Here is a 24,961-nt window from a genome sequence, read left to right on the forward strand (position 1 = left end):
ATATATATTTGATAATAATATGTAATAATAAACATGTTAGAAACCTGCTGCATATCAAAAACCTAAATTGAGCGAGGAAACAAAATAATCCAAATAATTGTGATATAAAGGGAAAATTAAACAGTCATGTGTCCACTGACCAAATAAACCCATCAACTCTAATCAGGATTTGTACTGAAGCTTTTCAGCTGCTGGGCTTTTAACAGCAGCTCAGTCTCAGTCCGATGTTAAACGGTAGATTTATTTTATGGCATATATGCGCCATCTGCTGGTCACTCCACCACATTACATCAAAGCGACATTTTCAACTGACAGGGTTTATCGTTTTTAACATTTTTAAATTACATTGATATTGTATTATTCAACCAATGATTTTAAATGCTTTTAATTCTATTAACAGTAGTGTTTAACAGATGTTTTTAAATTAAATTAAATTAAACCCGTTAAGATCGTTTCATAATTTTTCAAAAAAAAAAAGTGCTGGACACCACCAGGGCATCAGATAAATTATAAACTGCAGGCACTGAATATACAGTTATGAATAACACGTTTACCAGAAACAGAAACGCTACGGGTAACATATGTATGTTCTTATTGGAGTAACACTGGTGTAATTGGCGTTTTGTCGCCGTCTAGCGGCCAGAAGCTGTAACTGACTGCAACAATGACGGAATGAAGGAAATGACGAGGCTCGTTACCCTTGAATTGTAGATATTAGATCTATTATTTGATATTATAATACTGGGATAAAATCCATATTATAGAATATTTTAACCTACAACTCGATGTTTTTTGTTCAGACGCTAGAGGGCGCCAAAACAATTTTATATGAAGTTTATATGAAGCTGTGCAAAAATGTAATTTCTGGTCTTTCAATTACCTTTAATTATCAAGTGTAATCAAGCATAATCAAGTGGTTTATCCCTTTAGAAAAATGTCTAATAGTGAAGGTCATATAAAGTCCACAATAGGAGAACTACAAGTTCTCTGGAACAGCAGCAGCAGAGTCACTGGACCTCATTTATTTAATCATCATCGCTGGTCAGTTACAAAGCACCAGTGACACTGGCGGTACCCGAGCAGACATACTGTGGTGCGGATCCCAAAAGCATTGGCTAAGTAGGCCGCAGTCGCACTGGAAGTTCTACACAAAGTAAATAAAGATGGCCACCTTCATTAGGATATTTCCTGTGTATCCATATGGCTGCATATTCTGTGATAATGATTCTCACACTGCCTACATACATTTATTTCCTTCTAGACCACACTCTTACACTGTAGAGACTTCCTTTGCTCCTCAGTCTTCTGTCCTGTCATCAAAGTCTTTAACATTAAGGCCTCAGGTGATATCAGTCAAGACAGAATCCACAATATATGAATTCATTTACTTAAAACTTTAAAAGAATCATTAAAAAAAATCTAAACTATCAATTTGTCAAATGTATAAATTTATAAAATAATGGATAAAAACGGTGAAATCTGTTTAAAACCCTAAATGTAACGTTTTATACTGAACTGGTAAGGAATGGTATGCGATTATTAAATTCTAAAATCTGTTTCAGGCATGATTAAATAAACTGTGCAATGTAATGTGGTCCCTTTTTGCAATATAATCACATATGCATAGCAATATGTATTCATACACAGTACTGAAGAGCTTCTCATATTTGACTCCTTTAAGGAGAATTTAACACCTGGCAAAGGTCTAATAGTCACAAAAAATTGTCATATTCATATTCTCTCAGTCTCACAGTCTGTATTCAATTAATCAGTTTGTAAAAGTAAGTTACAAGGTACATCAGCTAAAAGCACAAAAGTTAAAAGTGTTTTTGACTGAAACTTAGAATCACCCATAAATCTGATGTTTGAGACGAGGTAGAACCTTACCACTGAAACTGAGGAAAAAAAATAAGACTGGTTGAAACTCAGTGGTCAGAATACAGTTAACCTTACAATAAATAATGGGTTTGATCCCACATTTTGTCCAGTACCACGACTGTAAAATAACATGACACCTAATCTCAAACTACTGCAGATAATCCATCCCTGCAGCTGCTTAATGTAGCTCACTTTGTAAACCGATTCAGTGAAAGGCTGAACACACATTGATATAAATCTCTGGAACATCAGTCTGTACCTGTAACTGTAAAAAAAATGTCACTAAAACATACAGCATGTTGTGTCAGACAAACTCGCTGAACCCGCAGACAACCTTGAAACAACTGTCTTGCCCTTCATGAACTCCCAAGCTGTCCAGAGTGCTGACAGCCCTGTCCCACAGCCTTTAATCCTTTAATTTTTTTCGTTTGTTAAAATTGGTACTGCAGTTAAGTTCCCCCTCGGGGTAGTTTTTGTTGCTCTATGCCTGACTCAGTGTGGTTCTGGCTTTACGCCATGTCCGGAGACACTGTTTAAAAGTAAAAACAACCTAAAAACCCCAAACTATAAAAAAAAGAGTCTCTTAGGATGTCTCATCAGCTTCACCATATCTCAAAGCGCTGGTCTGACATAAAGAGCTGCTTCTGTGTAATTCTGTTGTTGAAGAGCCTGCAGAGACAAAACACTCATCACACATACAGTTAAGTAAGTTAAAGAAATGTATAATGAAGTTGAATGTATATAGGCTATAACACTACAGGCTTCAGTTCATGGCTAAAATACAAGGTAATACAACAACTTAAATACTCAAGCCTGCCACTGCAGAAGACACCTCACTGAGTCATGAGTGTGTGAAGACAGACACACTAACACCCTTTAACATAATAATGCGCATGAAAAAGTCACTTTAGTGAGAAAAGTCACCCTTTATAGATGCAAACACAAGACTCACCTTACTGTCTGTATGTGGCTGTTTGAGGAGACCACACGGTGCACACCCCCAGCCCCATGATCAGTGATGTTATTATTATTTAAACTGGAAAACAGAGGAATAGAGTCTATTATAACACAAAACTCTCATATTACAACTCATATGATCACACAGCAGTGTGATCAGCACTCTCACTGCTAACTCACTCTAGGACGCAAATTTTGTGCAGGTGTGGAAGCAGCAGCTCCAGGCAGTGGTCAGTGAGCTGGCAGTGACTGAGGTCCAGTTCTGACAGCCCTTCACAATGTTCCAGAACCAGCGCCAGTGACCTACAGGCCTGCAGATCCAGTGGGGTGTGACTGAGGTCCACTTCCTCACCCAGAGCCTGAGAGAGAGAGACAGCGCGCCTCACACACTCCGATTCAGTCCAAACATGGACAAGAGTCAGGAACTGTAGTAGCAGAGCTTTACTGCAGCTGAGTGAGAGAGAAAGAGATAGAGGGAGAGAGAGATAGACAGAGAAATATAGACAGATGCTATAATACAGATGTTTTTTCATTATGCAGAAAAAGTCTGAGTTTAGTTACATATGTATATATTTTTACTTACATATCTATGTTTTGCTCTTTTCCCTTACCTCAGACTGACTTTGTGTATAATGGTGATAAGTTGCTCCACTCCAGCGTCCTCAATCTCACAGTCCTGCAGACTGAGCTGAGTGTGTGTGGAAGCTCTCTGAATGGTCGTGGAGATGACTCTGCAGTCCTCAGTGCTCAGAGTCAGTGTGTTTGTGTGAGCTGTGAGGTCCAGAGTGGAGCTGCAGGAGAAGTCCAGTCTGTGCTGCAGAGCGGAGAGCAGAACTGCTGCTGCTGTTCCCTCAGAAACACTGCAGCAGTGGAGCAGCCTCAGCAACAGAAGCCTGTCAACACTGAAAAAACACACACACACACACACACACACACACACACACATACATTTCGTCCAACTTTACTGGTCATATATATACTTTAACATGACCATTTTCCATCTCTCTCCCTTACAAGATAAATAAGCTGTGTTCTGATTGGCTACCCTTTTTGTACTTCATTTCTCTGAGCGTGTCAGCGTTTGAAAAGAGACGGTGGCTGGCATTGCACATACTGGTTGAGACATATTAAGTCTTTCCCCACCCTGTGTCGGGAGCATTGATAGTGTTAGGGGAAGCTATGAATGGGTGGGATAACTGGTGGTACCAAACTGGCAGGAAAAGGGCAAACTTTGGCAGACAAACAAACAACAGTGATTTAGAACAGGGTGTTTTACATTAAGACATGTCAAAACAGCCACATCCAGGCTTAGGCCTTAAAAAGTTAAAGACACCTGAGATTTGAGATGTGGTTCAGGAGAGGCACAATTCGCTCTAGCTCCCCCTCTGGTATGGAGGCCCACAGCAGGCTGAGAGAGACTGTGCTGCAGTGCTGGAGGGTGAAGCAAAGGGCAGCCCAGTGAACAGAGTACAGATCTCTGTTGTTCAGGTTAATGAAATTCTCTGCTGAGCTCAGCAGGCAAGACACAGAGTGAGCAGAGCCAGTCTCATAGATCTCTCTGATGATGGACAGAACAAAGCTGGTGCTCAGCCTGTGAAGAGGTCACACACACACACACATAGAGCATAGTTCTGCATAGTTAGAGCAAAGTTTCTGAAATATTGAACAGCTTTGCAGTTGTGCATGTTTGTGTTTTACCTTCTGAGCTGAACTCTGTCCAGTACAGTGAGAAGTTCTCTGATGTTCTGTTGTTTAATGTTGCTCTTTCTGAAGTCCACAGTGACACAGTGATACTGCAGGAAATACTGAATCATTTTCCAGTTCAGAGAGCAGGGAGTCAAATCTCCACCCACTTTCTGTAGGAAACACTGAGTAAACTCCTCTTCCTGAGCTTCATATACCACTACAAGCAGCTGCTGGAGAGTCTCATTGGATAACCTACACACATAGAAAACAACAACTTTAATTAAGTGCTATAGCTGTAATAGCTGTAAGTATTCAATATTTAATATATAACATTCGTACAGACCTGATGGTCAGAGATCCCTGGTGGCACAGCAGGACAATGAGAGACTGGACTTCCATTGTGTGTTCAGACAGGTTCACACACTGGACATTCCAGAGTCTCAGCAGAGAGGCTAAGCTGCTCAGGACCCTGGACAGCTCCCTCACTGACTGCTGTGTTCTGCTCAGGTCGAGTGAGAGCTCTTCAACACTCACTGGAACAGAAGCTCTCACTGCCCTCAGAGCTTTCACCATTTTCACCACCATTGAACCACTCAGCCTGAAACATCACAGTGTAGGAAGATATGAAAAACTCAAATAAAGGAGAGTTTCAGTGATGTGTGTGAATGACCTTTGGGTTCAGACTTTTTTTTTATTTCAATACAATAATAAAGATCTATAGCCGTTCTAGACCCCGTACACCCCTAGCCACTTCCTCTCTAACCATGAATTAGAATCTGGATGAGCTCACTTTTTTAAACTTAATACCAATTATAACTCATTTCCTGTCACTCTGTGGTATCTACTGACATTAATGGAGTATATACACTGCTAATAGGAACAATAATCAGATCTTGGTGTCACATTTGAATTTTTGAATCTCATTTCAAGTCATTTATTAAGACTGCCTGGTTGACATGACGGACCATGGACCATGAAGCACTCCTCAAAAATGTCTTCAACTGTAGTTTAAACAAGGACATCAAAATTACTCTAATTTTGACAACAGTGTTTGTAAAACAATCTATACTGCTTATAATGACTTATTAGACTAATTAAAATGTATTGTATGTGGGTAAACATAAGTGAGATTGCTTTAACATTTAAAATGTTTGTGCTTTATAAAGCACAGAATCACACAATCACTTCAAATTATGAGGACTACATCCATTTTTAATGTTTCAAACTAGTAAAACTACAAAAAATGGAAAGAACATAAGGAGGAAATTTGTGAAATTATCATTCACAAACAACTAAAAAAAAACGTTTAGCTTTCATACTTGAGAGTGTGTAGGTGTTTAATATGTCTGAAGAGAACTCTGGCTCCTCTGAGAGAGATTTCTAGTGGGTTTAGAGTAAGGTTGAGCCTGGAGGTTGAGAGGCCCAGCACTCTTCCCACAGCCCTGCAGCTGGAAGTGGATAGCTTTTCTCCCAGAGAGAGAGTGAAGCCCAAAGCCTGAAGGAGAGAAGCCACCTGCTCTGCCGTAGGTTTCGTCCACAACACTTTACACAAGGACAGGAAACACTCCTCAGCACCACTAAAACACAAAATAAAAGCACTTACAAACAATATATTTAAATCTAGATATAGTTAATTCCAGTAAAGAAACATTTTTCATCTTTACAGCACAGTACCTTTTACAGCACAAGGTTGATTCTTTACAACAGAACTGTACACCGTTTTAGATTGTAGCAGTTACCCCACCAGGCTAAATGAATCTGGAGCAGGATGTTAAATTTACTGCACACACAGGAGTACATCTAAAAATACTTTGACTTCAATCAGGGAAAACATGAGTGCCTGAGAATTGAGAAAATGTGCATGTAGGTTTGTTCAAAACAAATGTGTTGTTGGAAACAATGTTACCAAAGTTTTTTTTAGGTCTATTAACATGAATAACTGAACTATTGTAATGCAAAGAATGGTGCACACATGGGTGCATTATTAGTACTTATATGTACAGAAAATGTTCTTTGTTCATGCTAGTCCTGCCTTGAATTACTCCATAACCTTTTTGTTTTATAAAAATATATATGCACAATGAACTGTGAGAAAAATGTAAGTGAAAACAATAGAAACAAACCTTAGCTGGGAGATGAAGGGCAGACACTGAAGGAAACTCCTTACTTCACTCTCTTCAACTGACCAGCCTCTCAGCTCTACTGGTTTCTTCACTGTTTGGAGTTTCAGCACTTCTAGGAGGAGGGAGCTCTTTCTCTCTGAGAGGTCTATGATCCAGACTTCAGGAGCTGACTGGTAAACTGGCTGTAACACTGGAAGAACACTCCTGCCTGTTTCAGTCTCATACTTCTTCACATGTGAGTACAGATCCAGCAGAAAAGCACACTGATCAACAGGATCACACTCATTTTCAAAAAAAGGGAATGTTGTGTAGGTGCACACAAAGGCCAATGGCTTGGTGAAACTCTGCCCTGTAGCTGCATCCCACTCTACTGCTGCAGCAATCAGCTTCACCAGAAACTGCAGAACTGCACTTTGTTGTCGACAATACATGAAACTGTTTGAACAGAAACAGTAAAAAAAATTAAATCAAATGATCTACTAAACTTTACAATTTCTCTTTTAAAGAGTCAATACTGGCGCCAATCAGCATAGTCCTTACATTCCCTCAAGTGCCCCCCTCCCCAAGGTCATGCTTCCCACCACTAAAATCCTGCAGCACTACCAACTACACACAGGGATCTGTTCGTAGAACACTAAACACTTCATTGTGCCCTGAAATCATCAGATAACTGACAGTCTTACCTCAGCTGGGAGATGAAGGGAAGACACTGAAGGAAACTCCTCACTTCACTCTCTTCATCTGAGCAGCCTCTCACCTCTACTGGTTTCTTCACTGTTTGGAGTTTCAGCACTTCTAGAAAGAGGGAGCTCTTTCTCTCTGAGAGGTCTATGATCCAGACTGCAGGAGCTGACTGGTAAACTGACTGTAATGCTGGAAGAACACTCCTGCCTGTTTCAGTCTCGTACTTCTTCACATGTGAGTACAGCTCCAGCAGAAAATCACAATGCACTGCAGCACCATATTTAAAAGGGAAGGATTTATAGGTACACACAGATGTCAGAAGCTTAGTGAAACTCTGCCCTGTAGCTGTATCACATTCAGCTGCTGCAGAAATCAGCTTCACCAGAAACTGGACAAGTGCATGTCTTGACGTATTGTTCCCAAATCTGTTCAAATAAAGAGACAGAGTGTAGACTGAGAAGACCATGATTAAATCATGCAGTTGGATGAAGAAAATTTCTCTTTTGGACAACGGATTCCTGTTGTCAATTAATCAAACTGATTAGTAGTGTAGTATTTGGCTTCCTCTAAATGTGAAATCACACAATAATGCAGTAGAGAAAAGGTTGGCACATGCATCTGTCTAAGCATATGCATGTCAACTCGGACTAGAGGCTTAAGATTTGTGAAATGTCAGATATTGAAAATTAATAAAGGATATTTAGCCAACAGTAATACATTAACAACACCTGTGGTTTCTAACCTTCTAAATGCATTTGATTCTGCCTATCGATATTGTGACAATCACAGCTCTGGGAAAAGTGCATTGCATTATGGTTATTTTAGTGAATTTATTTTTACTGCCAAACAAAGTAATCTCCAGCCATACAGATAACTGACAGGTTTCGTACTCACCTCAGCTGGGAGATGTAGGGCAGACACTGAAAGAAACGCCTCACTTTAATCTCTTTATCTAAACCGTCTCTCAGCTCCACTGGTTTCTTCACTGTTTGGAGTTTCAGCACATCTAGGAGGAGGGAGCTCTTTCTCTTTCTAAGGTCTATAATCCAGACTGCAGGAGCTGACTGGTAAACAGGCTGTAATGCAGGAAGAACACTCTTGCCTGTTTCAGTCTCATAGTCATTCACATGTGAGTACAGATCCAGCAGAAAAGCACACTGATCAACAGGATCACACTCATTTTCAAAAAAAGGGAAGGTTGTGTAGGTGCAAACAAATGCCAGTGGCTTAGTGAAATTCTGCCCTGTAGCTGCATCCCACTCTACTGCTGCAGCAATCAGCTTTACCAGAAACTGCAGAACTGCACTTTGTTGTCGACAATACATGAAACTGTTTGAACAGAGACAGATAAAAAAAGATTAAATCAAGTGATCTACTAAACTTTACAATTTCTCTTTTAAAAAGTCAATACTGGCGCCAATCAGCATAGTCCTTACATTCCCTCAAGTGCCCCCCCTCCCCAAGGTCATGCTTCTCACCACTAAAATCCTGCAGCACTACCAACTACACACAGGGATCTGTCCGTGGAACACTAAACACTTCATTGTGCCCTGAAATCATCAGATAACTGACAGTCTTTATACTCACCTCAGCTGGGAGATGAAGGGAAGACACTGAAGGAAACTCATCACTTCACTCTCTTCATCTGACCAGCCTCTCAGCTCTACTGGTTTCTTCACTGTTTGGAGTTTCAGCACTTCTAGGAGGAGGGAGCTCTTTCTCTCTGAGAGGTCTATGATCCAGACTTCAGGAGCTGACTGGTAAACTGGCTGCAATGCTGGAAGAACACTCCTGCCTGTTTCAGTCTCATACTTCTTCACATGTGAGTACAGATCCAACAGGAAATCTCCTTTTTTACCACAGGCACATGACATCAACTCCTCAACAGTGGTGTGAATATTTGCGTTCTGATGAAGAGCTGCCTGCAGACACAGATCCAGTAGGAATGAATTCACTCTCTTTCTCCACTGAACACTGTCACTATATGGAGATGTGAAACTGCAGAGAGAGGAAACAAGTGAGAATATATAATAATAAGAGTAAAAACAAAATACAACATTTTAAGACATTTCATGATACACGATATGCCTCATCAAAACATTGTTAAGAACTATGCACTGAATGATGCTCATTCCATGTTCATTCACACACTGCACAGCACTAAATTTAGTTAAGCTCAACTTTGTAATAAAGCCTACAACTGATTAATGATATTTAAAGATCCAGCATACGTTTTTAAATTTCTGTGGAAAATACATTTTAGCTGAGAATTTTATGCATTTTAATAAACGTCCAAACATTTTACGTTAAAATGTTTTACAAACATTTAAAATTTGTGTTTTTATACTTTCATTTAGCTGTATGGGTGTGAACCATATCCAATTACATATTAAGCATCATCTTTTAAATGATAAAAACATTTAGTGCTAGGAGAACGATAAATCAGACCATAAAAAAGCAGAGAGTAGTTATAGTATATGAATAACGTAACTTATCTCAGAGGTAAAATGCTTCAAACCAGAATTTGGAAGTTAGATTTATGTTATGAATGTTAAAACATACAAACCATATTTCAGTTTCAGTATGAAACAGTGCAGCTGGCCTGAGATTTACCAGTAAGTTACCAGTTTAGTAAGCTACCCCTACTTACTGAATCTTGCATGTGAAATTGCTTTTGTAAACTCAACATGTCCCCTATTAATGTAGGAACATGCACTGGATGATGTGGTAGGATGATTTTTGCACCTCTCAGTGCATAATGTAAATTGTGTTATACAAAAGAATGCAGACTAGCTATTTGGTTAGGACCTCACCTCAGCTGGGAGACGTAGGGCAGACACTGAAGAAAACTCCTCACTTCACTCTCTTCAACTGACCAGCCTCTCAGCTCTACTGGTTTCTTCACTGTTTGGAGTTTCAACACTTCTAGGAGGAGGGAGCTCTTTCTCTTTGAGAGGTCTATGTTCCAGACTGCAGGAGCTGACTGGTAAACAATCTGTAATGCTGGAAGAACACTCATGCCTGTTTTAATCTCATAGTCCTTTAAATGTGAGTATAGATCCAGCAGAAAATCTTCACCATCTACATACGACATCAGTTTCTCTACAGTTTTGTGAATATTCTTTTTCTGATGAACAGCTGCTTGCAGACATAGATCCAGCAGGAACGAATGCACTCTCTTTCTCCACTCACCAGTCTCACTCTGAGTGGATTTAAAACTGCATAACAGGAAACAATTCAGAAACACAAAAGCATGAGTATGGGTGATGGTTTGAACAAGACACAATATGCTTTAAATAATATAGATATTTTAGATTTCATAAGTTGAAACACGATACTTGTACAGTGCTGTTTAGTTTGATGTTTCACATCTAGTTATGCATGGCAAATTATCCTCTTTCAGGCACTTTTTAGCAAGAACAAGAGAAAAGGCAGCAACACTAAAGTTCAGCAGAAACTCTGTAGCTAGTCTTCTTGTGATAGTGATAGTTTCAAGGTCCAACAGTGAACGGATATGCCCTTTAGAGTCTTGGTGGCCTCCCTCACCAGTCTCCCTCGTGCATGGTCACTCACATGTGTAAATCTAGGCCATAGAGTGCCATATTCCATTCAATTCCTAATGAATGGATGGATTTAAATGAACTACAGTGAATGTTTAAGGATTGGGAATTATTTCCTTGTATTCATACCCTGAATTATACACAGCTGGAAGAGAGTCTCAGTCCACGTAAACAACTCACTGCTATCTACATACATATTCTTCTGAAACAAGACCAGGCAAGCCCAGTGTTGCCTGACTGCCATCGGTATTTGTCACCTAAGCATCGCTGATATGCCATCAACGTTGGGTTGTAACGGTACATGTAAAAAAAAAAAAAGTAACTGTATTTCATTGCAGTTGCAATGAAACAGTAAGACATTTGATTTTGTTACATGACTTGGAAACTTTTACTGTCTATAAAAGGTATTCACCCCCTGGGATATTGTCCCCTTTTATTGCTGTTATAAATGGAACCAAGGTAAATATAATATGCCTTTTTACTATAATTAACAAAAATGCTTTAATGTCAAAGTGAAACAGGTTACTACAAAGTAATGTAAATTAAATAAAATAAGTGACTCAAAGTCTTGGGGGCCTCTTTCACTAGTACTCCCTCCTTCTTTCATGGTCACTCACGTGTAAATCTGCTCTAGAGTACACATTTACCAGTTTAATCTAAGAGAGTATATTCTTTTTATAGGCACAATATTTTTAGGTAAATGCTACATGATGCTGCATTAAACGTACAATAAAAAAAGTTGTCTTTCTATATAAAATATGTATATATTTTTTTCTTACCTCAGCTGGGAGATGTAGGGCAGATACTGAAGGAACCTCCTCACTTCACTCTCTTCATCTGACCAACCTCTCAGCACTACTGGTTTCTTCACTGTTTGGAATTTCAGCACTTCTAGAAAGAGGGAGCTCTTTGTCTCTGAGAGGTCTATGTTCCAGACTGCAGGAGCTGACCGGTAAACTGGCTGTAATGCTGGAAGAACACTCCTGCCTGTTTTAGTCTCATACTTCTTCATATGTGAGAACAGATCCAGCAAGAAATCATCTACACCAGCATCTGCACATGACAGTTCTTCTATACTTTCAAAAGGATCTTCCTGAAGAAGAGTTGCTTGCAGGGACAGATTAAGTAGGAACGACTTTACTCTTTCTCTCCACTCGTCACTCTCACTCTGAGGAGATCTGAATCTAAAGAGACAGGAAGTGATCCAGAAACATAAGAAAGAAAGAAATACCATCAGTAGTGAAAGTACCTTTCCACACTTCTGTAACTACAACACAAATATTCAAACTTCATACTATATTCCAGTGTCTAACTGTCTTTTAAAAAAGAAACATGAGCTATGCTAGAGTGTACAGCTGCAAAAAAATAACCCTTTGGAAGTCCCTGGATTACTGCATTAAAGCAATAACACACCTTTTTTGTCAACACTTTGTCTAATTGTAAATTGCTGTACAACCAGGTCTTTAGCAATGCTTTTGTAGCCTTTTGCATTTCTACAAGCATTCTGAAAGTCGTTTGCATCATGCATTTTCACTACTAACCAATACGTCTAAGGAGTAGTGCAATCTGTTAGTGACCAAGCTTTGTGGGCCTTTATTTAATAGGCAAAACCCACATTTCCAATTTCATCTCCTTTCCTCACTTCAGTTCACTTACTTTCTTTAGCCTGCACTGTGGATGTTTAATCATTGTTTTTAATAAAAGACATGAACAGTACAACTGTGTGTGTCTGTGTTACAAGTTTAGTTTCATTATATGTCTATAATTGTGACTTATATAGTGATCAGAAAATATTTTATTTGTAACCAGGGTGAAAATCCAAGTAATTACAAAGGCTTACTTACTTTGTTTTGCAACTGTATATTCACTATTTACATTTTGCATTTTAACACAATACAGACCATCTACCTTAGGAGGGACTATGACACTCAGTATAACAACCTGTAACTGAGCAAATCGGACTGTGATGTAAAACAAACTTTGTAGAATGATTTCTGTGTACCATTACACCCCTGTTGGTGACAATTAAAAAGAAATAAAGATTTTAAACCATTGGTTTATACGGTGAAGAACCAGTGTACCAGTGTTACCAAGTTGGAATGACTAATGCAAGGCTGTTAACTGCAATTGCATATATTACAGATAATATTGTCTGCTACAAATTGCTCAGTTTCTAACACAAATATATTTCCAGCATGCACTTATGCATATCACAGCTGCAAAACACGCAGTGTGCAAGAAGCTGAAAATAAAGCATGCTACAGTTAAAAAAATACAATGAAAACATTAAAATGTATCAGCCATGAAAAGTCTTGATATTACAGTAAGACTTACCTCAGCTGGGATATGTAGGGCATACACTGAAGGAAACGCCTCACTACACCCTCTTCATCTGACCAGCCTCTCAACACTACTGGTTTCTTCGATGTTTGGAGTTTCAGGACTTCTAGGAAGAGGGAGCTCTTACTCTTCTTAAGGTTAATGTTCCAGACTTCAGGAGCTGACTGGTAAACTGGCTGTAATGCTGGAAGAACACTCCTGCCTGTTTCAGTCTCATACTTCTTCACATGTGAGAACAGATCCAGCAGGAACTCACACTGATCTGCGGTATTAGTATAATCATCATCTTCATCAAAAGGGAAGGTTGTGTAGGTGCACACAAATGTCAGCAGCTTGGTTAAACTCTGCCCTGTAGCTGAATCCCACTCTGCTGCTGCGGCAATCAGCTTCACCAAAAACCGGAGAAGTGTACTTTGTTGTCGACAGAACTCAAAACTGTTAGAAAACAGGAGCCAATTATTATTTCATGTCTGTAATAGAAGTGACTATTTTTCTCTGGACTACTTATTTGAACTGATAACCAGTGCTTTATTCCTCGTCTCAAGTGTCCCATTAAATCGAAAAGGGAGGAATCTGGAACTACAAATAAAACACTTCAACCCTTCAAAGCATGTTTCGTCCGTTATATCATCTTCTAGAACTACCAATAAAACAATGATAGTGCAGTACAGTAATATATGTGGAGTACACTAAACACTCTTCTGTGTCCTGATACCAAACAGATAAATAACAGGCTACTTTATAAATCAGCCCAGAGGAAGAGGTTGGATCAGCTGACTTACACTCACGGTGTATAACAGCAATAAAGGAATTTTTTATTTATTTATTTATTTAAAAATATTTTTCTATCGCAATAAGACTCACCTCAGCTGGGAGATGTAGGGCAGACACTGAAGAAAAATCCTCACTACACTCTCTTCAACTGACCAGCCTCTCAGCTTTACTGGTTTCTTCACTGTTTGGAGTTTCAGCACTTCTAGAAAGAGGGAGCTCTTTCTCTCTGAGAGGTTTATGTTCCAGACTGCAGGAACTGACTGGTAAACTGGCTGTAATGCTGGAAGAACACTCCTGCCTAGTTTCCACTCATAATCCCTCACATGGGAGTACAGATCCAGCAGAAAATCTTCTACATCAGCATGTGTGCATGATATTAGTTTCTCGACAGCTTGAACAGATCCTATTTGATGGAGAGCAGCTTGTAGACACAGATCCAGCAGGAATGAATTCACTTTCTTTCTCCACTCATCATTCTCACTCTGTGGAGATTTGAATCTGCAGAGACAGAAAGAGAATCAGAAATGCAACAGTAGATGCAGTGAAAATCTCTTCAGGAGCATCTAGAATTGTTCTAGATTACGTTTTCTATGTGTTCTAATGCCAACATCTCACATCTCATAAAACACTCATAATAAAATGCAAGAAGATCAGGAGACTACAGAAGGACCGCAATAAACAAGGAAGGACCACAAAAAATAAAAAGTACCATTTATTTTCCATTTCTTATCTTAATCACAGCTAATTTGAAATGAAATGACTGCTCTAAGTATGCAGCACCATACATTCAGAAAGGAAAATGCTAGCATTTGTGTCCTATAAGCATATGCAGAATACCATTTTATATTGAGCACTGTCAGGCACATCTCTTAGAAAGACAGGATTTTGTGTAAACAAAGGCCTTTCTGGTTAGGACAGGACATACAGAGAAAGAAAACCTGCTGAGACACTTCTAATAACTAATGCAACACAGCTAACTGCAATCACATGTTTTTTTTAAATAAACATGGCAAACACACCAATAAGTATTAATTGCATGGCAACCCCACTTGGAAGTGCTGCAAGCATCTCTTACAGTGCTCTTCTAATGGAAAACATATCTGAAAATAAAACATCAAATCAAACACTCACTGAGATTTCATACATATAACACTTCATCATTAAACATATTTAAAATACAACACTCACCTCAGCTGGGAGATGTAGGGCAGACACTGAAGGAAACTCCTTATTTCATTCTCTTCATCTGACCAGCCTCTCAGCTCTACTGGTTTCTTCACTGTTTGGAGTTTCAGCACTTCTAGGAAGAGGGGGATCTTTCTCTCTGAGAGGTCTATGATCCAGACTTCAGGAGCTGACTGGTAAACTGGCTGTAATGCTGGAAGAACACTCATGCCTGTTTCAGTCTCATAGTCCTTCACATGTGAGTACAGATCCAGCAGAAAAGCACACTGATCAACAGGATCACACTCATTTTCAAAAAAAGGGAATGTTGTGTAGGTGCATACAAAGGCAAGTGGCTTGGTAAAATTCTGCCCTGTAGCTGCATCCCACTCTACTGCTGCAGCAATCAGCTTCACCAGAAACTGCAGAACTGCACTTTGTTGTCGACAATACATGAAACTGTTTGAACAGAGACAGATAAAAAAAGATTAAATCAAATGATCTACTAAACTTTACAATTTCTCTTTTAAAAAGTCAATACTGGCGCCAATCAGCATAGTCCTTACATTCCCTCAAGTGCCCCCCCTCCCCAAGGTCATGCTTCCGACCACTAAAATCCTGCAGCACTACCAACTACACACAGGGATCTGTCCATAGAACACTAAACACTTCATTGTGCCCTGAAATCATCAGATAACTGACAGTCTTTACACTCACCTCAGCTGGGAGATGAAGGGCAGACACTGAAGGAAACTCCTCACTTCACTCTCTTCATCTGACCAGCCTCTCAGCACTACTGGTTTCTTTACTGATTGGAGTCTCAGCACTTCTAGGAGGAGGGAGCTCTTTCTCTCTGAGAGGTCTATAATCCAGACTGCAGGAGCTGACTGGTAAACTGACTGTAACAATGGAAGAACACTCCTGCCTGTTTCAGTCTCAAACTTCTTCACATGTGAGTACAGATCCAGCAGAAAAGCACACTGATCATCAGGATCACACTCATTTTCAAAAAAAGGGAATGTTGTGTAGGTGCATACAAAGGCCAGTGGCATGGTGAAATTTTGCCCTGTAGCTGCATCCCACTCTACTGCTGCAGCAATCAGCTTCACCAGAAACTGCAGAACTGCACTTTGTTGTCGACAATACATGAAACTGTTTGAACAGAGACAGATAAAAAAAAGATTAAATCAAGTGATCTACTAAACTTTACAATTTCTCTTTTAAAAAGTCAATACTGGTGCCAACCAGCATAGTCCTTACATTCCCTCAAGTGCCCCCCCTCCCCAAGATCATGTTTCCCACCAAAATCCTGCAGCACTACCAACTACACACAGAGATCTGTCCGTAGAACACTAAACACTTCATTGTGCCCTGAAATCATCAGATAACTGACAGTCTTTATACTCACCTCAGCTGGGAGATGAAGGGAAGACACTGAAGAAAACTCCTCACTTCACTCTCTTCATCTGACCAGCCTCTCAGCACTACTGGTTTCTTCACTGTTTGGAGTTTCAGCACTTCTAGGAGGAGGGAGCTCTTTCTCTCTGAGAGGTCTATGATCCAGACTGCAGGAGCTGACTGGTAAACTGGCTGTAATGCTGGAAGAACACTCCTGCCTGTTTCAGTCTCATACTTCTTCACATGTGAGTACAGATCCAACAGGAAATCTCCTTTTTTACCACAGGCACATGACATCAACTCCTCAACAGTGGTGTGAATATTTGCGTTCTGATGAAGAGCTGCCTGCAGACACAGATCCAGTAGGAATGAATTCACTCTCTTTCTCCACTGAACACTGTCACTATGTGGAGATGTGAAACTGCAGAGAGAGGAAACAAGTGAGAGTATGTAATAATAAGAGTACAAACAAAATACAACATTTGAAGACATTTCATGATACACGATATGCCTCATCAAAACATTGTTAAGAACTATGCACTGAATGATGCTCATTCAATGTTCATTCACACACTGCACTGCACTAAATTTAGTTAAGCTCAACTTTGTAATAAAGCCTACAACTGATTAATGATATTTAAAGATCCAGCATACGTTTTTAAATTTCTGTGGAAAATACATTTTAGCTGAGAATTTTATGCATTTTAATAAACGTCCAAACATTTTACGTTAAAATGTTTTACAAACATTTAAAATTAGTGTTTTTATACTTTCATTTAGCTGTATGGGTGTGAACCATATCCAATTACATATTAAGCATCATCTTTTAAATGATAAAAACATTTAGTGCTAGGAGAACGATAAATCAGACCATAAAAAAGCAGAGAGTAGTTATAGTATATGAATAACGTAATATATCTCAGAGGTAAAATGCTTCGAACCAGAATTTGGAAGTTAGATTTATGTTATGAATGTTAAAACATACAAACCATATTTCAGTTTCAATATGAAACAGTGCAGCTGGCCTGAGATTTACCAGTAAGTTACCAGTTTAGTAAGCGACCCCTACTTACTGAATCTTGCATGTGAAATTGCTTTTGTAAACTCAACATGTCCCCTATTAATGTAGGAACATGCACTGAATGATGTGGTAGGATGATTCAGTGCATAATGTAAATTGTGTTATACAAAAGAATGCAGACTAGCTATTTGGTTAGGACCTCACCTCAGCTGGGAGACGTAGGGCAGACACTGAAGGAAACTCCTCACTTCACTCTCTTCAACTGACCAGCCTCTCAACTCTACTGGTTTCTTCACTGTTTGGAGTTTCAGCACTTCTAGGAGGAGGGAGCTCTTTCTCTTTGAGAGGTCTATGTTCCAGACTGCAGGAGCTGACTGGTAAACAGGCTGTAATGCTGGAAGAACACTCCTGCCTGTTTGAATCTCATAGTCCTTTAAATGTGAGTATAGATCCAGCAGAAAATCTTCACCATCTACATACGACATCAGTTTCTCTACAGTTTTGTGAATATTCTTTTTCTGATGAACAGCTGCTTGCAGACATAGATCCAGCAGGAACGAATGCACTCTCTTTCTCCACTCACCAGTCTCACTCTGAGTGGATTTAAAACTGCATAACAGGAAACAATTCAGAAACACAAAAGCATGAGTATGGGTGATGGTTTGAACAAGACACAATATGCTTTAAATAATATAGATATTTTAGATTTGATAAGTTGAAACACGATACTTATACAGTGCTGTTTAGTTTGATGTTTCACATCTAGTTATGCATGGCAAATTATCCTCTTTCAGGCACTTTTTAGCAAGAACAAGAGAAAAGGCAGCAACACTAAAGTTCAGCAGAAACTCTGTAGCAAGTCTTCTTGTGATAGTGATAGTTTCAAGGTCCAACAGTGAACGGATATGCCCTTTAGAGTCTTGGTGGCCTCCCTCACCAGTCTCCCTCGTGCATGGTCACTCACATGTGTAAATCTAGGCCATAGAGTGCCATATTCCATTCAATTCCTAATGAATGGATGGATTTAAATGAACTAGAGTGAATGTTTAGTGATTGCGAATTATTTCCTTGTATTCATCCTCTGAATTATACACAACTGGAAGAGAGTCTCAGTCCACGTAAACAACTCACTGCTATCTACATACATATACTTCTGAAACAAGACCAGGCAAGCCCAGTGTTGCCTGACTGCCATCGGTATTTGTCACCTAAGCATCGCTGATATGCCATTAACGTTGGGTTGTAACGGTACATGTAAAAAAAAAAGTAACTGTATTTCGTTGCAGTTGCAATGAAACAGTAAGACATTTGATTTTGTTACATGACTTGGAAACTTTTACTGTCTATAAAAGGTATTCACCCCCTGGGATATGGTCCCCTTTTATTGCTTTTATAAATGGAACCAAGGTAAATATAATATGCCTTTTTACTATAATTAACAAAAATGCTTTAATGTCAAAGTGAAACAGGTTACTACAAAAGTAATGTAAATTAAATAAAATAAGTGACTCAAAGTCTTGGGGGCCTCTTTCACTAGTACTCCCTCCTTCTTTCATGGTCACTCACATGTGTAAATCTGCTCTAGATTACACATTTACCAGTTTAATCTAAGAGAGTATATTTTACTTTTTATAGGCACAATATTTTTAGGTAAATGCTACATGATGCTGCATTAAACATACAATAAAAAAGTTGTCTTTCTATATAAAATATGTATATATTTTTTTACCTCAGCTGGGAGATGTAGGGCAGATACTGAAGGAACCTCCTCACTTCACTCTCTTCATCTGACCAACCTCTCAGCACTACTGGTTTCTTCACTGTTTGGAATTTCAGGACTTCTAGGAGGAGGGAGCTCTTTTTCTCTGAGAGGTCTATGTTCCAGACTGCAGGAGCTGACCGGTAAACTGGCTGTAATGCTGGAAGAACACTCCTGCCTGTTTTAGTCTCATACTTCTTCATGTGTGAGAACAGATCCAGCAAGAAATCATCTACACCAGCATCTGCACATGACAGTTCTTCTATACTTTCAAAAGGATCTTCCTGAAGAAGAGTTGCTTGCAGGGACAGATTAAGTAGGAACGACTTTACTCTTTCTCTCCACTCGTCACTCTCACTCTGAGGAGATCTGAATCTAAAGAGACAGGAAGTGATCCAGAAACATAAGAAAGAATGAAATACCATCAGTAGTGAAAGTACCTATCCACACTTCTGTTACTACAACACAAATATTCAAACTTCATACTATATTCCAGTGTCTAACTGTCTTTTAAAAAGAAACATGAGCTATGCTAGAGTGTACAAAAAAGTGTGCTGCAAAAAAAATAACCCTTTGGAAGTCCCTGGATTACTGCATTAAAGCAATACCACACCTTTTTTGTCGACACTTTGTCTAATTGTAAATTGCTGTACAACCAGGTTTTGAGCAATGCTTTTGTAGCCTTTTGCATTTCTACAAGCATTCTGAAAGTCGTTTGCATCATGCATTTTCACTACTAACCAATACTTCTAAGGAGTAGTGCAATCTGTTAGTGACCAAGCTTTGTGGGCCTTTATTTAATAGGCAAACCCCACATTTCCAATTCCATCTCCTTTCCTCACTTCAGTTCACTTACTTTCTCTAGCCTGCACTGTGGATGTTTAATCATTGTTTTTAATAAAAGACATGAACAGTACAACTGTGTGTGTCTGTGTTACAAGTTTAGTTTCATTATATGTCTATAATTGTGACTTATATAGTGATCAGAAAATATTTTATTTGTAACCAGGGTGAAAATCCAAGTAATTACAAAGGCTTACTTACTTTGTTTTGCAACTGTATATTCACTATTTACATTTTGCATTTTAACACAATACAGACCATCTACCTTAAGAGGGACTATGACACTCAGTATAACAACCTGTATACTGCAAATCGGACCGTGATGTAAAACAAACTTTGTACAATGATTTCTGTGTACCATTACACCCTTGTTGGTGACAATTAAAAATAAATAAAGATTTTAAACCATTGGTTTATACGGTGAAGAACCAGTGTACCAGTGTTACCAAGTTGGAATGACTAATGCAAGGCTGCTAACTGCAATTGCATATATTACAGATAATATTGTCTGCTACAAATTGCTCAGTTTCTAACACAAATATATTTCCAGCATGCACTTATGCATATCACAGCTGCAAAACACGCAGTGTGCAAGAAGCTGAAAATAAAGCATGCTACAGTTAAAAAAATACAATGAAAACATTAAAATGTATCAGCCATGAAAAGTCTTGATATTACAGTAAGACTTACCTCAGCTGGGATATGTAGGGCATACACTGAAGGAAACGCCTCACTACACCCTCTTCATCTGACCAGCCTCTCAACACTACTGGTTTCTTCGATGTTTGGAGTTTCAGGACTTCTAGGAAGAGGGAGCTCTTACTCTTCTTAAGGTTAATGTTCCAGACTTCAGGAGCTGACTGGTAAACTGGCTGTAATGCTGGAAGAACACTCCTGCCTGTTTCAGTCTCATACTTCTTCACATGTGAGAACAGATCCAGCAGGAACTCACACTGATCTGCGGTATTAGTATAATCATCATCTTCATCAAAAGGGAAGGTTGTGTAGGTGCACACAAATGTCAGCAGCTTGGTTAAACTCTGCCCTGTAGCTGAATCCCACTCTGCTGCTGCGGCAATCAGCTTCACCAAAAACCGGAGAAGTGTACTTTGTTGTCGACAGAACTCAAAACTGTTAGAAAACAGGAGCCAATTATTATTTCATGTCTGTAATAGAAGTGACTATTTTTCTCTGGACTACTTATTTGAACTGATAACCAGTGCTTTATTCCTCGTCTCAAGTGTCCCATTAAATCGAAAAGGGAAGAATCTGGAACTACAAATAAAACACTTCAACCCTTCAAAGCATGTTTCGTCCGTTATATCATCTTCTAGAACTACCAATAAAACAATGATAGTGCAGTACAGTAATATATGTGGAGTACACTAAACACTCTTCTGTGTCCTGATACCAAACAGATAAATAACAGGCTACTTTATAAATCAGCCCAGAGGAAGAGGTTGGATCAGCTGACTTACACTCACGGTGTATAACAGCAATAAAGGAATTTTTTTTTTATTTATTTATTTAAAAATATTTTTCTATCGCAGTAAGACTCACCTCAGCTGGGAGATGTAGGGCAGACACTGAAGAAAAATCCTCACTACACTCTCTTCAACTGACCAGCCTCTCAGCTTTACTGGTTTCTTCACTGTTTGGAGTTTCAGCACTTCTAGAAAGAGGGAGCTCTTTCTCTCTGAGAGGTTTATGTTCCAGACTGCAGGAACTGACTGGTAAACTGGCTGTAATGCTGGAAGAACACTCCTGCCTAGTTTCCACTCATAATCCCTCACATGGGAGTACAGATCCAGCAGAAAATCTTCTACATCAGCATGTGTGCATGATATTAGTTTCTCGACAGCTTGAACAGGTCCTATTTGATGGAGAGCAGCTTGTAGACACAGATCCAGCAGGAATGAATTCACTTTCTTTCTCCACTCATCATTCTCACTCTGTGGAGATTTGAATCTGCAGAGACAGAAAGAGAATCAGAAATGCAACAGTAGATGCAGTCAAAATCTCTTCAGGAGCATCTAGAATTGTTCTAGATTAGGTTTTTTTATGTGTTCTAATGCCAACATCTCACATCTCATAAAACACTCATAATAAAATGCAAGAAGATCAGGAGACTACAGAAGGACCGCAATAAACAAGGAAGGACCACAAAAAATAAAAAGTACCATTTATTTTCCATTTCCTATCTTAATCACAGCTAATTTGAAATGAAATGACTGCTCTAAGTATGCAGCACCATACATTCAGAAAGGAAAATGCTAGCATTGGTGTCCTATAAGCATATGCAGAATACCATTTTATATTGAGCACTGTCAGGCACATCTCTTAGAAAGACAGGATTTTGTGTAAACAAAGGCCTTTCTGGTTAGGACAGGACATACAGAGAAAGAAAACCTGCTGAGACACTTCTAATAACTAATGCAATACAGCTAACTGCAATCACACGTTTTTTAAATAAACATGGCAAACACACCAATAAGTATTAATTGCATGGCAACCCCACTTGGAAGTGCTGCAAGCATCTCTTACAGTGCTCTTCTAATGGAAAACATATCTGAAAATAAAACATCAAATCAAACACTCACTGAGATTTCATACATATAACACTTCATCATTAAACATATTTAAAATACAACACTAACCTCAGCTGGGAGATGTAGGGCAGACACTGAAGGAAACTCCTCATTTCATTCTCTTCATCTGACCAGCCTCTCAGCTCTACTGGTTTCTTCACTGTTTGGAGTTTCAGCACTTCTAGGAAGAGGGGGATCTTTCTCTCTGAGAGGTCTATGATCCAGACTTCAGGAGCTGACTGGTAAACTGGCTGTAATGCTGGAAGAACACTCCTGCCTGTTTCAGTCTCATAGTCCTTCACATGTGAGTACAGATCCAGCAGAAAAGCACACTGATCAACAGGATTACACTCATTTTCAAAAAAAGGGAATGTTGTGTAGGTGCATACAAAGGCAAGTGGCTTGGTAAAATTCTGCCCTGTAGCTGCATCCCACTCTACTGCTGCAGCAATCAGCTTCACCAGAAACTGCAGAATTGCACTTTGTTGTCGACAATACATGAAACTGTTTGAACAGAGACAGATACAAAAAATTAAATCAAATGATCTACTAAACTTTACAATTTCTCTTTTAAAAAGTCAATACTGGCGCCAATCAGCATAGTCCTTACATTCCCTCAAGTGCCCCCCCTCCCCAAGATCATGCTTCCGACCACTAAAATCCTGCAGCACTACCAACTACACACAGGGATCTGTCCGTAGAACACTAGACACTTCATTGTGCCCTGAAATCATCAGATAACTGACAGTCTTTACACTCACCTCAGCTGGGAGATGAAGGGAAGACACTGAAGAAAACTCCTCACTTCACTCTCTTCATCTGAGCAGCCTCTCAGCACTACTGGTTTCTTTACTGATTGGAGTCTCAGCACATCTAGGAGGAGGGAGCTCTTTCTCTTTCTAAGGTCTATAATCCAGACTGCAGGAGCAGACTGGTAAACTGGCTGTAATGCTGGAAGAACACTCCTGCCTGTTTCAGTCTCATAGTCCTTCACATGTGAGAACAGATCCAGCAGAAAAGCACACTGATCAACAGGATCACACTCATTTTCAAAAAAAGGGAAGGTTGTGTAGGTGCAAACAAATGCCAGTGGCTTAGTGAAACTCTGCCCTGTAGCTGCATCCCATTCTACTGCTGCAGCAATCAGCTTCACCAGAAACTGCAGAACTGCACTTTGTTGTCGACAATACATGAAACTGTTTGAACAGAAACAGATAAAAAAAGATTAAATCAAGTGATCTACTAAACTTTACAATTTCTCTTTTAAAAAGTCAATACTGACGCCAATCAGCATAGTCCTTACCTTCCCTCAAGTGCCCCCCCTCCCCAAGGTCATGCTTCTCACCACTAAAATCCTGCAGCACTACCAACTGCACACAGGGATCTGTCCGTAGAACACTAGACACTTTATTGTGCCCTAAAATCATCAGATAACTGACAGTCTTTATACTCACCTCAGCTGGGAGATGAAGGGAAGACACTGAAGGAAACTCATCACTTCACTCTCTTCATCTGACCAGCCTCTCAGCACTACTGGTTTCTTTACTGATTGGAGTCTCAGCACTTCTAGGAGGAGGGAGCTCTTTCTCTCTGAGAGGTCTATGATCCAGACTTTAGGAGCTGACTGGTAAACTGGCTGTAATGCTGGAAGAACACTCCTGCCTGTTTCAGTCTCATACTTCTTCACATGTGAGTACAGATCCAACAGGAAATCTCCTTTTTTACCACAGGCACATGACATCAACTCCTCAACAGTGGTGTGAATATTTGCGTTCTGATGAAGAGCTGCCTGCAGACACAGATCCAGTAGGAATGAATTCACTCTCTTTCTCCACTGAACACTGTCACTATGTGGAGATGTGAAACTGCAGAGAGAGGAAACAAGTGAGAATATATAATAATAAGAGTAAAAACAAAATACAACATTTGAAGACATTTCATGATACACGATATGCCTCATCAAAACATTGTTAAGAACTATGCACTAAATGATGATCATTCAATGTTCATTCACACACTGCACTGCACTAAATTTAGTTAAGCTCAACTTTGTAATAAAGCCTACAACTGATTAATGATATTTAAAGATCCAGCATACGTTTTTAAATTTCTGTGGAAAATACATTTTAGCTGAGAATTTTATGCATTTTAATAAACGTCCAAACATTTTACGTTAAAATGTTTTA

The 24,961-nt window shown here is 39.3% G+C and overlaps 1 protein-coding gene across 6 annotated transcripts in view; it reads right to left on the reverse strand.

Annotated features, from left to right (window-relative positions):
• Positions 1–861: 861 nt before the first annotated feature.
• Positions 862–24,961, reverse strand: part of LOC140546867 (uncharacterized) — a 40,057-nt gene continuing 15,957 nt past the window's right edge. For all 6 annotated transcript variants that reach the window (XM_072670294.1, XM_072670293.1, XM_072670296.1 and 3 more), the window contains exons 11-36: positions 24,230–24,640; positions 23,537–23,971; positions 22,845–23,279; positions 21,748–22,155; positions 20,878–21,318; positions 19,315–19,719; positions 17,790–18,194; positions 16,575–16,985; positions 15,884–16,318; positions 15,191–15,625; positions 14,093–14,500; positions 13,223–13,663; positions 11,668–12,072; positions 10,142–10,546; positions 8,916–9,326; positions 8,223–8,657; positions 7,328–7,753; positions 6,645–7,079; positions 5,841–6,098; positions 4,865–5,119; positions 4,534–4,773; positions 4,169–4,426; positions 3,447–3,737; positions 3,016–3,285; positions 2,831–2,914; positions 862–2,547 (exon numbers count right to left, since the gene is read on the reverse strand). In XM_072670294.1, coding sequence (XP_072526395.1) covers positions 2,481–2,547; positions 2,831–2,914; positions 3,016–3,285; positions 3,447–3,737; positions 4,169–4,426; positions 4,534–4,773; positions 4,865–5,119; positions 5,841–6,098; positions 6,645–7,079; positions 7,328–7,753; positions 8,223–8,657; positions 8,916–9,326; positions 10,142–10,546; positions 11,668–12,072; positions 13,223–13,663; positions 14,093–14,500; positions 15,191–15,625; positions 15,884–16,318; positions 16,575–16,985; positions 17,790–18,194; positions 19,315–19,719; positions 20,878–21,318; positions 21,748–22,155; positions 22,845–23,279; positions 23,537–23,971; positions 24,230–24,640 — 9,310 coding nt within the window. In that variant the 3' untranslated portion in view covers positions 862–2,480. The remainder of the gene's footprint in view (positions 2,548–2,830; positions 2,915–3,015; positions 3,286–3,446; positions 3,738–4,168; positions 4,427–4,533; positions 4,774–4,864; positions 5,120–5,840; positions 6,099–6,644; positions 7,080–7,327; positions 7,754–8,222; positions 8,658–8,915; positions 9,327–10,141; positions 10,547–11,667; positions 12,073–13,222; positions 13,664–14,092; positions 14,501–15,190; positions 15,626–15,883; positions 16,319–16,574; positions 16,986–17,789; positions 18,195–19,314; positions 19,720–20,877; positions 21,319–21,747; positions 22,156–22,844; positions 23,280–23,536; positions 23,972–24,229; positions 24,641–24,961) is intronic.

Source organism: Salminus brasiliensis, chromosome 24 (assembly GCF_030463535.1).
Source record: "Salminus brasiliensis chromosome 24, fSalBra1.hap2, whole genome shotgun sequence".
Taxonomy (NCBI): domain Eukaryota; kingdom Metazoa; phylum Chordata; class Actinopteri; order Characiformes; family Bryconidae; genus Salminus; species Salminus brasiliensis.